This window comes from Petaurus breviceps, unplaced genomic scaffold (genome assembly GCF_028583685.1).
Source record: "Petaurus breviceps papuanus isolate PSGF00001 unplaced genomic scaffold, PetGlider_PUasm1.0 164, whole genome shotgun sequence".
In the NCBI taxonomy this organism is placed as follows: Eukaryota; Metazoa; Chordata; class Mammalia; order Diprotodontia; family Petauridae; genus Petaurus; species Petaurus breviceps.
This window is the reverse complement of record NW_027185735.1, coordinates 598357-611334: the sequence shown is the minus strand read 5'-3', so window position 1 is coordinate 611334 and position 12978 is coordinate 598357. Positions and strand designations below refer to the sequence as shown.

The following is a 12978-nucleotide window of genomic DNA, read 5'->3' as shown; positions in this document are numbered from 1 at the left end:
AGTATTCCTGTCTCTGTCCTGACAAGGGAATTACAGTCAGGCCTACAACAAAGGGAAAAAAAATTGGGAGGTGGGAGGGTGTTGAGACCCAGCCTTAGTGCTTTTTGGAGTCCAGAGCCCAACACAACATCACTTTCAGCCTGGATCCTCCTCTCCCCATGCCTATAAATAAAGCATTTCTCCCATTATAAACCCATTCTATTACAGTTTAGTCTATTTTTTGCTTCAAGCTTGCTCCAATCTCTCCAGTCCAGATGATCTGAACTTCTTATTTCCAATTCTGAGATAGCTTCTACTTTTCATTGGAAGTCCTCTGACTGAGAACTCAGCCTATCACATAATGGCTCTGATCAATTCAAGGAGGTGAACATGCCCTTTTCACATTCAGCTTTGATTGTTTGAAAAAATTTTTAGAGCCTCTTCACCTAATTAGGGCACTAAAGACAGGAGTTTTGACCCCACGGTATATTAAAGATCTTCCCTTCTACAATTTCCCAAGTCCATCTCACTTGCTTACAGTTTACAGACTTTGTTTTCTTCCCATTGGGGAAAACTAGATCATTTGTAAAAGGAGGTCAGAACCTGGGAAGATTTCAATTGAAAACTGATGGAAAGATTTCAATTTCCCTTCGACTCCTAGAGTATGGGCAGGAGCATTGGTTGGGAAGAAGAGTCCCAGACAAACCGAGAACACCTGCCTCCTGCGGGGGTGGAGAGGAGACGAGCAAAGAAGAAGCTGTTACGGTATTTCCATTGTCTATTCATTCTGCTTCCCCTCAGGGAGACAGGCAACATTAGGGCCGAGGCAGCCAGCAGTTAACCACCCTAGGTCCAGCACCACCGAGGACCGGATGTCTCTTCCGCCCCGCCTGCCTCCTGCCGACGTCCCCCGCCCTCCGCTTCCTGTGCGCATGCGCTAGCCCTTGGCTTGGAGCAGCCATGATGGTGGGTGTTTTCGGCTCCTTGGAGCGTCCGGGCGCGCGGCCGGGACCGTGGGGACAGCGGGGACAGCAAGCGGGGAAAGATGGGGGGGCTGCTCCCGCTTCGCACTAACTTCTCTCCTTTGTATTTCCCCTTCCTCACATTCTTCCTGGGTGCCCCTGGCGCCGCCAACCCTGCAGGAAGGCCTGGACGACGGCCCTGACTTCCTCTCAGAGGAGGACCGCGGAGTAAGTTTTGCTTCGTTTACTTCTGGCGCCCCCTCCTCTTTTCTTTGGGGCTCGGGAGGGCACCTCCTTTGTCTGCTCTTGCACTTCTGCCTCTTGACCAGCCTTGCACTCTGCTTCTGGCGGCCGCCCCGCTTCGCCCCGCCCTTCTGCTACTCGCCTTCCTTCGGGGACGCCCCTGTACCTGTGTCCCCGGGAGTTTTAACCTGCCCTTTTGCATTTCATTCCTCCATCTCTACCTTCTTGGGGCTCCCTTCTTATGTTGAGGTCCCAGGAACGTAGAGTTCTCACCCCGCCCAGCAGTCTAGTCCTAAGAGGCTGAGAGTGAGACCTGGGGTGATGTTCTAGCCTTTCCCATTTCCTCACATTGCTGCCTCTTCTAAGAATACTTGACGCTAATCATTCCACCCCACTGTGCATGAAAATCCATTCTTCTACCGTCCGAGGTATTTTTATATGAATTTTCATACTTTTTTCTCCCTCCATACCTTTATGCATCTTAATCACTCCAAAACAACAAATTTTTATCTTAAATTACCTTTTTAGCAAGTTTCAATTTCCAGACCTTAACTCTATACCTCTAATAATCTGATAAATTTTTAAAAGTATGTATATGCAAAAATGACTGTGTAGTTGAGAATATTTGACACTGTGAAAACTATCTTTTTCTTTTGCCTCAGTAAAAGAACGTTCAACTCCTTAGAGTAATTATTTTAGAATTAATCTCTGGAGATCCCTAAACTTCCTCTTGGCCCATTTTCCCTTTTACCATTACTGAAGGGTAAGGTCTCAACTGGACCTTGCAAATGTTATCTTTATAGTTATTGATGATTAGTATAGCCTAGCCAGGTTTCCATCGATTTACAGTCAGTACTTTTCAGGTGATTATTTTACAAAAGTGTTAGCATTTTACTGCTGTATATTTGTCTTAGATTATGTAGGAACTGAAATTGCTGAATTCTTGATAGAAAACATTAAGGACAGCATATAATATAGAAAGACATTGAGAGAAGTGCATACTATTTCTAATTTTTTTTTGTCACAATACATTGATACAAAAAATACAAAAAAAACATGCAAAAATCAGATTTCTAAACTCGGTCAGACTACGGTAATATGAAATTTATAATATCTACTCAAATGTGAAAAAAAAATTGTGAATTTGTTATTGTGGGAAACTCCCCACTAACATTTATGACTTATCAGATATTTCTTAGGGAGTTTTGTGGGGGGTTTTGAGGATTTTTATTGTTCAGTCATGTTCAACTCTTCTGGACCCCATTTTGGGGTTTCTTGGCAAAGATACTAGAATAAATTCACCACTACCTTCAGCTCATTTTACAAACTGAGGCACAGTGTTAAGTGATTTGCCCAGGATCACATAGCTAGTGAGGCCAGATTTGAATTCAGGAAGAAGAGTCTTCCTCACTCCAGGCCCTGCTCTCTATCCCCTGTGTTTTATAATTGTTGACTGGTTTTAAAAAATGCAATTTTTAAAATGTTTTAAAACCTTATCTTTATTTTTTTTTTGCATTGCAAAGGACAGTGAAGTTAAATGGCTGCGTATCCAGTCAGTTAAAATATGGGAAAATGAAGCCAAATTCTTCAAATACTCCTTAGTGAAGCTCTTTTCTGATCTTTTGACAATTTCCTGATCTCAGTTTATGATGACCTTGCCCTCTACCACATATAGAGTACTTTGTACCTCTTACATGCACTTATTTTGTGTTGAGATATTGGAATGTTACATTCCTTTACTGTATTGTTTCTTATCTAAGCATTGTATATCACCTCCTATGGTGATAAGCACACAGTGCTTAAACGATTATTTACTCAGTTGAATCAGCAAAAGTTATTTAATAAGTTCAACCAAACTGTTTCATTGGGCAACTAAAACGATTTTTTTTTCTTTCTTAAGTCAGAGTGCACAGCTTGCTTGCCTTTAAAGCCCTGCTAAGTATAGCTGTAAACCAAATAATTTTGAGTGTTAAATTATATCTAATGGTGTTAAAGTAGTACATATATTTGCTTATTTTTGCCATTAACAGTTGCTTAATGGAGTTTTTAATCTTTGGGAGTCAAGGAACCCCTTACAGTTTTTAAATGCATAAAATAAAATACATAGAATAACAAAGGAAACCAATAATGATGAAATAAAGATAAATTTATTTTTTCTGCCATGAATCCACCAATTCCCTGAAATCTATCCATGGATCATATGGGAAGACAATAGTCACTTTGATGAATGGAACTGGAACTTTGTGAAAAATGTGTACATTTAAAAAAATTATAGGATTAGAAAAGAATTATTTGAATAGGAGAAAGTTTTTTTTAATTAACAAAGAAATATTATTATCTCTCTTTCCTACTATCTTGCCCCAGTCTGAAGTTGGTAACGGAGAATCTTGTAATAGATATGCACAGTCAAGCAAAACCAATTCCTGCATTGGCTATTTCTCAAAAATGTGTCTCATTCTGTATTATGTGTCAAGAGATGGATGAGTAACTTACTTTAAAATCAGTCCTCTGAAATTATGGTTGGTCGTTGGGTCAGTTCAGAGTTCTTTAGCCTTTCCAAGTTCTTTGTTTTTATAATGTTACTGTGTAAATTATTCTGTTCACTTCATCCTGTACTGATTTTTCCATAAATCTACTCAGATTTCTCAGAAATTATCTTTCATCATTTCTTATTACACATTAGTATTCAATAGATTATTATGCCATAATTTGTTCAGCTATTCCCCAAATAAGGGCACCTCCCTAGTTTCTAGTTTTTTATCACTACAAAAAGAATTTATATGAATCTTTTAGTATATATGAGTTCTTTTCCTTTCTTTGGGAATATTATTGTATCAAAGAAAACAATGTATACAATGTGTGACTTTTTTGGCACAGTTCCAAATTGCTTTCCAGAATGTCTTAGACCAAGTAGTTCATTAATGTACTTGTTTGGCAAGCCCCTCTAACATGTCATTTTCCTTTTTTAGCAAACTTTCCCAACCTAATGGATGTGGTGTGGTGCCTCTGAGTTGCTTTAATTTGCGTTGATCTTATTTTTGATTTGGAACATTTTTTTTAATGTGGCTATTGATAGCTTTCACTTTTTCCTTAGAAGGTTGCCTATTTGTTTCCTATAGCCGTTTATTTACTGATTGTAGAATGGCTTTTATTGTTTGAAATTTAAATCAGGAGACCTTTAACAAAGAACTTGCTGCAAAGATTTTTTTTTCCGTTGTCTGTTTTTTTAATCTTAGCTACATTAAGGCAAAACTTCAGTTTTATATAATCAAAATTGTCCTTTTCTGTGATTCTCTCTATTTCTTATTTGATTATGAACTCTCCCCTTCCCTAGATTTGAAAGTCAGTTTCTTTCTCACACCTGTAATTTGTTTATGATTCATCTAAGTCACTGGTGTCAAAGGGTATTAAGATGTAATGGGGAAATGTTTAACAAAATAAAAAATACCAGACAACACAGGTAATGTTAATTTGTAGATTTCTAAGTCAGGATGCAGCCTCCACTTCTATTCTAGTCATATGCCCATTTGGAGCTTATCTTGCTATAAAGGATTAGATGTTGGTTTATGCTTAGTTTCTGCTGAACTCCTTTCCAGTTTTCTAGCAGTTTTTGTGCAATAGGGAGTTCTTTCCCTAGTAACTGAGGTCTGTGGCTACTGTGTTCCTTTGTTTCTCTGTTGTGTACCAAAAAACTAGGCTACGTTGTTCCTTTGTTTCTTGTTGTGTTGTGTACCAGATCTGTTCCTCTGATTATTTAACCCATTGCCTTGATGATTTCTGCTTTGTAGTATGAGATAGGATACTCCTAGGCCCCTTTGCTTCCTACTTTTCTCATTATTTTCCCTGAAATTTCTAGCTTATTGTTATCCAGATGAATTTCATTACTAACATTATCATCATTATGATTACCTTTCAATCTACAAAGTAATCCTCTAGTATTTTGGAATGGTACTGAATTAATAAATTAATTTAGGTAGTATTGACATTTTTAATTATGTTGACTTGGACTTACCCATTGGTATTGAAAATTTTTAAATTCTTTTGTGGTCTTATAATTTTCTTTTGAGTAGGGATTGCTTTTTTTTTTTTAATCCAGTGGTAACCTTCCTTTCAACTTAGCACTTCATTGACATCTAATAAGTGATAATTGATTAAATTTAATTAAAGTGGTTTAAAGGAAGAGAATAAAGAAATATTTATCCTCAATATTTGTTGGGGATATATAACTAATAGTCTTCAAGTCTTAGTTCAAATCCCACCTTTTCTGAAGGCCTTCCCTGTAAGATAACCTTATATGTACATTGTTATTTACTTATTGTTCTCCTCCATTAAGAACAGGGATGTTGGTCTTTGCCTTTCCTCCTATTAGTACTGCTTAGTATAGTACCTTGCACACAACACGCTGTAAATAAATGCTTCTTGCCTGACTAATGAGGCAATTCATCTAGTTCTTCCTGACTGGTACCTGTAGAGCTGGGTGAGTGTAGAAATGAAACTAACTTAGATATAATATTTTATTAAGATGTGTTTGAAAGTTTGGTTTAAACACTTGTGGGTTAGATTATTGGACTTTAATTATTTTTGTTGTAACTTAAGAGCAAAACCAAATATACAGAACAAAAATAAAAGCTTAACATAAAACCTTTAACGTTTAATAAAATATAATAAACAGACAAAATTTGTTTTCTTTTTCTTTTCTATCCATCTGAAGTTCCTTTGCCTTTAGCTTCATTAAAGCTTAAAATGGCACTCAAATTTTTGGGATATAGTGTGTGTGGTATGAGTATGTATATCTACATAGTTTTAGTTAAAGTATGTGCTGTTTAGGTGCAGTCTTTTCTAAGCAATAATAACCTTGGCCAAAACAGCCCAGAATAAATATTATTTTTTATAGAAGGGACCGAAGATTCAACATAGCACAGTAGAAAAAAATGAATTTAGAACCAAGAAATTTGGGTTTAAATCCTGACTCCCATTTACTACCTATCTGACCTCGGGCAAATCACTTAATCTTTCTGGGTCTCACTTTCCTATTCTGTAAAATTAGGGGATCGCCTACCACTACCAAATAACGTCTGGTGTTCATTCTAGCTCCATATCTGTGACTTTATGTAATATAACATACCTTGTTGTATAAACACAGAGCCTCTGTGTATATGTATTAAAGTTGGAAGGAGCTCCCAGAAATCATCTAACTCATACTTGACCAAGAATCTGTTCTACATGATTTGAGATCTAAAACAAGTAAACGTCCAACTGTTTGAAGATCTAGTTCCTTATTACCCTCTAACTCCTAAGGTATAGTCGTTTCCACTTTTGAATAGCTTTAACTGATAGGAAGTTTTCCCTTATATCAAGCTTACTTCTTTGGCACTCTGCAGCTTCCTGGTGTTCTTAATGTTTTGCCCTCTGGGGACAAGCAAAAGTGGTTTTTTTAATTGCTTCTATATAACCTTTCAAATTCTCTATGGCAGCTGTTGTTCCTTCCCTAATTCTTCTCTAGGCTAAGCCTCCCCAGTTATTTCAGACAGTTTTCATGTGGCATGATACCAGGGCTTTTTACCATCCTGTTCATTTCACAAGGTATGAAAATTCTTCTAAAATGTGACAACTTGAACAGGACACAACACCCTATATGTGGTTTGACCAGGGCAAAGTATAGCAGGACTCCAATTTCTCTAATCATAAATACTCTATTATGCCTTTCTTAAATCAGACAAAGATTGCATTCAATTTTTTGGTTGTCGTATCACACTTTAGATTCACTGAACTTGCAATCCACCAAAACCTCCATAGTCATGGTTCCCTCAAATTGTGTTTTTCTCCTCAGACCTACTCATTCTATTACAGTAGTCTGCTAGTTGGTCTCCCTACCACAAGTCTTTCCCCACTTCAATCAGTTCATGTTCCACTCAGCTGTCTAAATAATAGTTCTAAAGCACAGATCTGACCATGTTTCCTCCTACTCAGTAAGCTTCAGTGTCTGTCACCTCCAGGATGAAATCTGAAATCAGTTTGGCATTCAAAGTCCATTATAACCTCCCTTCTGCTCCCTCCACCTTTCCAATTTTATACCTCACTTTCCACCCACTCTCCACATATTCTTAGATCCAGTGACATTATACTCCTTGCTGTTCCTGGAGCGAGATTCCATTTCTGGACATTTTCACTAGCTGTTCCCCATTCCAGGATTGTTCTTCCTCCTCATCTCTGCTTCCTAGCTTCCTTCAAATCCCAGCTAAAATCCTACCTACATAAAGACTTTCCTGAGCTACCTTAAGTCTAGTGTCTTCCCTCTGAGATTACCCCTAATTTATCCTGGTCTGTGCATAGTAGTTTGCATATTGTTTCCCCAATTATATTGAGTTCCTTGAGAGCAAGAGCTATCTACTTCCTATACTTGGTGTGTATAGCACAGTATCTGATACATAATAAGTGCTTATTGACTGACTGTTTTAGAACTCAAATGTAAAACTGAAATCTTGCTATACTTGTCTCTTCCATTAGAGTGAAAGCTTCTTAAGGGCAGTGACTTAGTGTGTCCCCTACACTTGGCACAATCCTTGGAATGTAGTAAGCATTGCATTTAATAAATGCTTATTAATTGATCTGCTTGTGAAATTGATTTTCTTACTCCCTAGCATAAGCCTACATTTATGCTTTTGCAGTTTGAACTTAGTAGATTCAGCCAAAGTTCAAGCCCATTATTATCTTTTGGGATTGAGTATGGTTATGCTCTTCCTGTAATTCCTATTACTGGGGGAGGCTGAGGCTGGTAGATCTCTTGAGCTCTGGAGTTGAGCCTCAGTTAGCTAAGATGAATGTGTATCTGCACTATATCTAGCATCAGTATGGTTAGTCCCCTAGATTGGGGAGCCACCAGGTTGCCTCAGGAGGGACAAGGTTGGAAACAGCGGGTTAAAGCCTCCATGCTGATCACTTTTAGTGAGATCAGACCCATGAGGAGCCACTGTACTATCAACCTGGGTGAGATAGGGAGAGCCACACTTTTTTTTTTCCAAGATGTCTTTTGAGAACCTAACAATCCTCAGTCGTGTTAGCTATTTTGGATCATCTTTATGATGATACAAGTACACTGTTTGCTTATCTTGGTACTGGGTGTAAGATGTTGATCTGTATACCTAGTTGCTGCCATACTACTTTCCAGTTTTCCCAGCAGTTTTTGTCAAATAGTGAGTTCTTATCCCAGAACCTGGAGTCTCTGGGCTTATCAAATGGTAGAGTTTTATAGTTAATGACTGTTGTGTCCTATGTACTTAACCTATTCCATTGATCTATCACAGTTTCTTGGCCAGCATCAAGTAGATTTGATCATTGCTGCTTCATAATATAATTTAAGATCTGGTATGGATAGGCTACCTTCCCTTGCATTTCCTTTCATTAATTCCCTTGAGGTTCTGGACCTTCTGTTCTTCCAGATGAATTTTGTTATTTCTAGCTCTGTAAAATAATTTTTTAGTAGTTGATTGGTTGGAATGGGAATGGGAATTTGAAGATCTTCCCTGCCCCTTAATAGACCTAGGGGAGAATCTGAAGACCTTCCCTGCTTTGAAAGTAAACTGCCCCATAATAGGCTGAATGTGATCATATGGAGCCTGTGATGGAGGGAATTTGCTGAAGGGTGCAGCAGAGCCCACAGGAAGCTTCCCTGCTGTGAAGATAAACTCTTCCCAATAGGCGGAATGTAGTCACGTGGAGCCTGTGGTGGAAGGACTTTGCTAAAGGGAAGGAGAACCCACAGGAAGCTGGGAATCAGAACCAGAAAGACAGTGGGAGAGCGAGGAGATTGAGGCAAGGAGATAGAGAAGTCTTTTAGTAAATATTGATCTTGTATTGGTTTGTGGGAAGGCTAAAGGATGCTGTGGCCCTTGGTTTTGTTATGGCTTCTGAATATCTTTGGTACTATGATAGAACTGGCTTACTGATTTGGGGATTTGGTTTTCTGGTGTCTGCATAAATGCTTCAGTTCTGTCCTCTACCTGGAGAATCTGTTATATTTTGCTAATGAATGTCTTGCGATTTTTATAGTCACAGTCTTTATCATGATTGTAGGCATTGTAAATATTGCACTGGCAATACATTATTTGTGTGAAAAGTTGTAATTGTGTTCATATAGTTCCTGGGTTTGTCCTAGCAGGTAGTCTTTTTAGTATTTTAGATAATCTGTGGTTATTTTAAATGGAGTTTCTCTTTCAATCTCTTGTTAATGTAGAAATATAGAAATGCCAGTGATTTATGTGGGTTTATTTTATATCCTGCAACTTTGCTAAAGTTGTTTATTATTTCAAATAGTTTTTACTCAGTACTCTAAGATTCTCTTAAGCATACCATCATATCATCTGCAAAGGGTGATAGCTTTCTTTCCCATTGCCTGCTCTAATTCCTTTAATTTCTTTTTCTTCTCTTATTTCTAACCCTAACATTTCTAGTACAATATTAAATAAGAGTGGTGATCATGGAAATCCTAGTTTCATCCCTGATCTTATTGGAAATGGTTCTAGCTTATCCCCATTACGTATAATGCTTTCTGTTGGTTTTTTATGTAAGGAAAACTACATATATTCCTATGTTCCCTGATGTTTTTAATTGGAATGTGTAGTATTTTGTCAAAAACGTTTTTTGCATCTGTTGAGATTAATCATATGATTTCTGTTAATTTTGTTATTGATTTGGTCAATTATGCCATTTAATGAGACAATTTAATTAACTCAAATGTGGTCAATTTTCCAAGTATAGACCCACCTCACCATTCCTGGTATAAATCCTACCTGGTCATAATGTATTATCTTCATGATAAGTTCCTGTGTTCTCTGCTAACATTTCATTTTAAATTTTTGCATCTATATTCATTAGGGAAATTGGTCTAAAATTTTCTTTCTCAGTTTTGGCTCTTCCCAGTTTATGTATCAGCACCATGTTTGTATCATAAAAAGAATTTGGTAGGACTCCTTCACCTGTTTTCCCAAATAGTTTACATAATATTGGAATTAATTGTTCTTTGCATCTTTTATAAAATTCACTTGTAAATCCATATGACCCTGGAGATTTTTTTTCTTGGGAACTTCAGTGACGACTTGTTCAATTTCTTTTTCTGACATGGGGTTATTTAATAATTTTATTTCCTCTTTTGTTCATCTGGGCAGTTTATATTATTGTAAATATTTATCCATTTCACTTAGATTGTCAGATTTATTGGTATACAGTTGGGCAAAATAGCTCCTAATTGTTTTAATTTCTTCTTCATTGGTGGTGAATTCACCCCTCTCATTTTTGATACTGGTAACTTGGTTTTCTACTTTTTTTTAAAATTCAAATTAACCAAAGGTTTGTCTTTTTTATTGGTTTTATTCATAAAACCAGCTCTTAGTTTTATTTATGAGTTCATTCAGTTTCTTGATTTAATTCTATTAATCTCTCCTTTGATTTTCAAAATTTCTAATTTGGTATTTAATTGGGGATTTTTTTTATTTATCCCTTTTCTAGCTTTTTTAGTTTCATGTTCAATACATTGATCTCTTTCTCTATTTTATTCATGTAAGTATTGAAAGAGATAAAATTTCCCCTAAGAAATGCTTTCTGTATGTCCCCTAAGTTTTGGTTATGTTTGTCTCGTTATTGTCATTCTCTTTGATAAAATTATTGTTTCTGTGATTTGATGTTTGATCCACTTATTAGATTATTTAGTTTCCAGTTTATTTTTAGTCTGTCTTTCCATGGCACTTGATTGCTTATAATTTTTATTGTATCATGATCTGAAAAGGATGCATTTTCTGTTCACCTCTGTCTTTTCATCAGGAATGATTGAAAGTCCCCTATTTCATTGAATGTCCATCTTTCCCCCAGAAAGATTATGCTCACTTTTTCTGGGTGGTTGATTCTTGGTTGTAATCCAAGCTCCTTTGCCTTCCAGAATATCATATTCCAGCCTTTCCAATCCTTTAATGTAGAAACTACTAAATCCTATGTAATCCTGTGTCTCCTTGATATTTTAATTTTTTTTTCTGACTGCTTGCAGTATTTTTTCCTTCACCTGATAATTCTTGAATTTGACTTTAATATTCCTTGGAGTTTTCATTTTGTGATCTCTTTCACGAGGTGATCAGTGGATTTTTTTTAGTGACTATTGTACCCTTTGGTTCTATGACATCAGGGCAGTTTGCCTTGGTAATTTCTTGAAAGCTACTATCCAGGCTCATTTTGTGATCATGGATTTCAGATAGTCCAGTAATTCTTAAACTGTCTCTCCTGGATCTGTTTTCCAAGTCTTATATTGTCTGTAGTCATTTTTAGTATAATTAATTTTTCTTTCTCTTGCTGCTGAACTTTGTTGGTAATATATAGAAATGGTGATGAGTTGTGTAGATTTATGTCCTGCAGAGTTGGTAAAGTTGTTAATTATTTCATTCTGATTTTTAGTTGACTGTCTGGGATTCTCCAGGTATATCATTGAAAAGAATGAAATTTTTGTTTTCTTATTGCCTAGACTAACTCCTATGATTTTTTTTCTTAACTGCTATTGCTAGCATTTCTAATACCATTTTGAATAATAGTGGTGAAAGCAGAAATCATTGTTTTACCCTTCATCTTATTGAGAAGGTTTTTAGCTTATCCTGATTATAGATAATGCTCGCTGATGGTTTTAGATAGATATTATGCATCATTTTAAGGAAAGCTCCATTTATTCCAGTGCTCTCTAATGTTTTCAGTAGGAAAGAGTGTTACTTAAATACAATTTTAACGAACTTAGAAATGATAGTTTTGAGTTGCAAATTCTCTCCCTTCCACTCCTCCACTACCCATTGTGAAGGCAACAAATGTCTTTCTTCCTTTATCCCCTTTCCTTCCAGCTTCCCTTTTGGGTAAGAGATTTCTATATCCAAGTGAATACCTATATTCTTCTCTCTTTTGAGCCAATTCCAATGAGAGTAAGGTTCAAGTGTTGCCCACTCACCCTTTTTCCCCTACTCTGTAAAAGCTCTTCTTAAGCACCTCTTTAATTTTTCCTCTACTTTCCCCTTTTTCCAAGGGCAGCCCTCTTTCTCACCCCTTAATTCTTTTTTGAGATCATCACATCATAGTCAACTCACACAATATGCCCTCTGTCTATCTGTACTCCTTCTAACTGCCTTAATAATAATAAAATTCTTAAGAATTACAAGTATCACCTTCCTTATATAGGAATGTAAACAATTTAACTTTATTGAGTCCCTTATGTTATTTCTTTTATGTTTACCTTTTTATGCTTCTTTTGAGTCTTGTTTTTGAATGCAAAATTTTCTATTCTGCTCTGGACTTTTCATTAGGAATCCTTGAAAGTCCTCTATTTCATTAAATCTTTATATTTTTCCCCCCCGAACGACTAAACAAAGTTTTGCTAGGTAGGTTTTTTTTGGTTGTAATCCTAGTTCCATTGCCTTCTGTATCAGCAATGCCACATTCACAATGCCTATAGAGATTACAAATATGCTGATATAATTATCCATCACAAAATACATCAGGTTTGCCATTTGGGGAAATAAACTAGAAAATTTATTAAGATACCAAAAGACTGAGTCCCAAAACCAGAAAGTGAAAGCCATCAGAGTAGTTATGACATTGGCACAGGTAGATAAAGTAGAAAGCACCCACATTCTCAAGCCTTTAAAACAGAACAGGCTACCTCAGGCAAAGGTCCTCCTCTCCCCACTCACAGCAACCACCCAGCGTGCTCCCAGCAGCTCCGGCCCCTGGCAGTGCTCAGCCAGAGTCCTAACTCAAAAAAAAAAAAAAAAAA

At 36.7% G+C, this 12978-nt stretch overlaps 1 protein-coding gene across 3 annotated transcripts in view; it reads left to right on the top strand.

Moving 5' to 3' along the window:
* Positions 1 to 802: 802 nt before the first annotated feature.
* SNX6 (sorting nexin 6) overlaps positions 803 to 12978 on the top strand; it is an 81475-nt gene continuing 69299 nt past the window's right edge. For 2 of the 3 annotated variants that reach the window (XM_069082197.1, XM_069082196.1), the window contains exons 1-2: positions 845 to 945; positions 1122 to 1169. In XM_069082197.1, the coding sequence (XP_068938298.1) occupies positions 940 to 945; positions 1122 to 1169 (54 nt within the window). In that variant the 5' untranslated portion in view covers positions 845 to 939. Of the gene's footprint in view, positions 946 to 1121; positions 1170 to 12978 lie in introns of all 3 variants that reach the window. The other variant, XM_069082198.1, reaches the window with a different exon arrangement.